Below are 2,061 nucleotides of genomic sequence, written 5' to 3'. Positions count from 1 at the left end.
ATAATTTTTTAGTGACATTGGCGACCAAAACGTTTTGCATTCGACTGTTCACCTACCTATGAATTTAGGGTATTCCTGAAAAAAGTTCTAAAATTGCTACATCTTCTGCTCTGCTACACATGTAAATAAATTTGAAAACATTTTTTTAAATAGTATTTTTATCTTGAATATTGATAATATGCTAGTTTCTTCCTCACCACCAAAAATAATTTCCCCCCAACAAAAACCCCCAAACATTTATACCCCCCAAAATTTACCCCATCTCTCTAAAAAACCCCCAGTTTTGGGGGAAAAACCCCCAATCTGGCAACACTGAGCACTGCATGGTAGTGCCTGTCGTAAAACGGTCAGCAGGTGTTGTATGGTTGGTTGTATAGTTACGAAATAGATATTTTCGTTGGGTGATGGGCACCCTTAATCACATCATACATAATGATGATACATAACCTCAAACTCAATGAGTTTGCCACACAACACACACTGCTTAAGCACTGCTTCATAATTAATATTTTTAAGAATCAGTATGTGTAACGTGGGTGACGATAATATAGAAGATCTCGAGAATATTAAATATATGCCTGTTAAAGAAAAATTGTCACCGTAAGCGTTTTATATTTTAAAAAACACTGATTCTAACCTAAGTTTTACAGGTTTTCAAAGTGTAACAAATGTAGGGAACAAACGTCCAGTATAGTACTACGTTCTAAAGATAAATATTGCAAAAGCTGTTTCTTAGCTGGTACCGTTCACAAATTCAAAGCTTTATTGGGAAAACACAAATTAATCCGTCCAAATGAGAAAGTCATGATTGTGCACAAATGTGGGCATCCAAGTACTGCACTTTTACATTTTGTTAAAACTGGAATAGAATTGGAAACCCATAAAAAATTACACTTTGATCCTGTTGTGTTATTTATTGAAGGTAAATAGGTATATTGTAACATAATGGTCATGTAAGTATGTGATTCTTGTTATTTTAGACTATTTACATCTATCTTTAGAAGAAAGACAAGATTTAATTAAGAAAGTAGAAAAAGAAGTGGGAAGTTTTAAGTTTCCAATGCATTTTACAGCTTCAGCAAAATTAATTACAGATGATACAGGTGATACTCTGAAAAGTAGGGGTAGAGATTTGGAGCTCACTGACAATGATTCAAGTATTGTTCATAAGTTCCTGGAAAAGCAAGTCAACAATACTAATAAGAATGATTTTTGGAATATTGTGATGTAAGTGATTGGAGTAAAAAAATTCAGAAATGATACTCATTTAATTTTAGGCAAAAATTTCTAATCAAGATTGCCAAACAGCTTGAGTGCAAATATATTTTTATACCAGAACTGTCAAGTGATGTTGCATCTAAACTTTTAATAGATGTATCTTTGGGCAGAGGAGACCACATTTCGCTCAATACAGTAAATTTTGTGTTGTATCTATTATAAAGATTAACTTGTTTTTGTAGGGATTTTGTGACTCCAGGGATGATGCTGTAAAAATTTTAAGACCATTGCGCCTTTTTGATGCAAAAGAATTAGCTCTGTACAACTATTTAAACAATTTAGAACCTGTTACCTTCAGAATACCCCTAGATAATCCTTATAAATCAGTGCAACAACTGATGAAAAAGTTTGTTAATGATTTACAAGTTAACTATCCAGCTACAGTTACAACAATTTTAAAAACAGGTGATAAATTGACAGTCAGTAATAAATTACGAAATAAATGTGAATTTTGCGGTGTAAGTTAATGAATTAGTATCACACTTATATCAGAACAAGTTGTTGTAGGCCCCAATTGGAAAAGAAAGGTCGGAGCTAACCTCAGCAGAGTCAACACAGTTTTCGCATTGGGTGTCGACAAGGCCACCTGATGCATGTTTGACCCCTCAAGAACGTTATGCAAGCGTTTCAGCGTCTTTCGACAATTTAAATAGCAACGATTATTGTTTCGGTTGTAAAATGTTACACAAATAAATTTTAATTTCAAATATTTTTTAAATTGATTTGTGCGGAGCGCTCTCTGTATAGTTTAGTGATTTTTTTGTTTTTCGGTTGGCAACTGGC

General features: G+C 33.4%; 1 protein-coding gene across 2 annotated transcripts; it reads left to right on the top strand.

The window, feature by feature from the left end:
• The first annotated feature begins 422 nt into the window (after positions 1-422).
• Ctu2 (Cytosolic thiouridylase subunit 2) lies at positions 423-1,987 on the top strand. Of its 2 annotated transcripts, none has more exons than XM_069058530.1 (6): positions 423-600; positions 651-922; positions 981-1,227; positions 1,278-1,413; positions 1,461-1,736; positions 1,777-1,987. In XM_069058530.1, exons 1-6 carry the CDS (start codon positions 524-526, stop codon positions 1,783-1,785), a joined length of 1,017 nt encoding a protein of 338 aa, XP_068914631.1. In that variant the 5' UTR covers positions 423-523; the 3' UTR covers positions 1,786-1,987. The 2 variants fall into 2 exon arrangements, with proteins under 2 accessions (XP_068914631.1, XP_068914630.1); XM_069058529.1 differs by having other exon boundaries at positions 424-600; positions 1,786-1,987.
• The last annotated feature ends 74 nt before the right edge of the window (positions 1,988-2,061 follow it).

The sequence above is a fragment of the Tenebrio molitor genome, chromosome 9 (assembly GCF_963966145.1).
Source record: "Tenebrio molitor chromosome 9, icTenMoli1.1, whole genome shotgun sequence".
Taxonomy (NCBI): Eukaryota; Metazoa; Arthropoda; class Insecta; order Coleoptera; family Tenebrionidae; genus Tenebrio; species Tenebrio molitor.
Note: the sequence above shows the minus strand (reverse complement) of the source record. Positions and strands in the feature narration are given on the sequence as shown.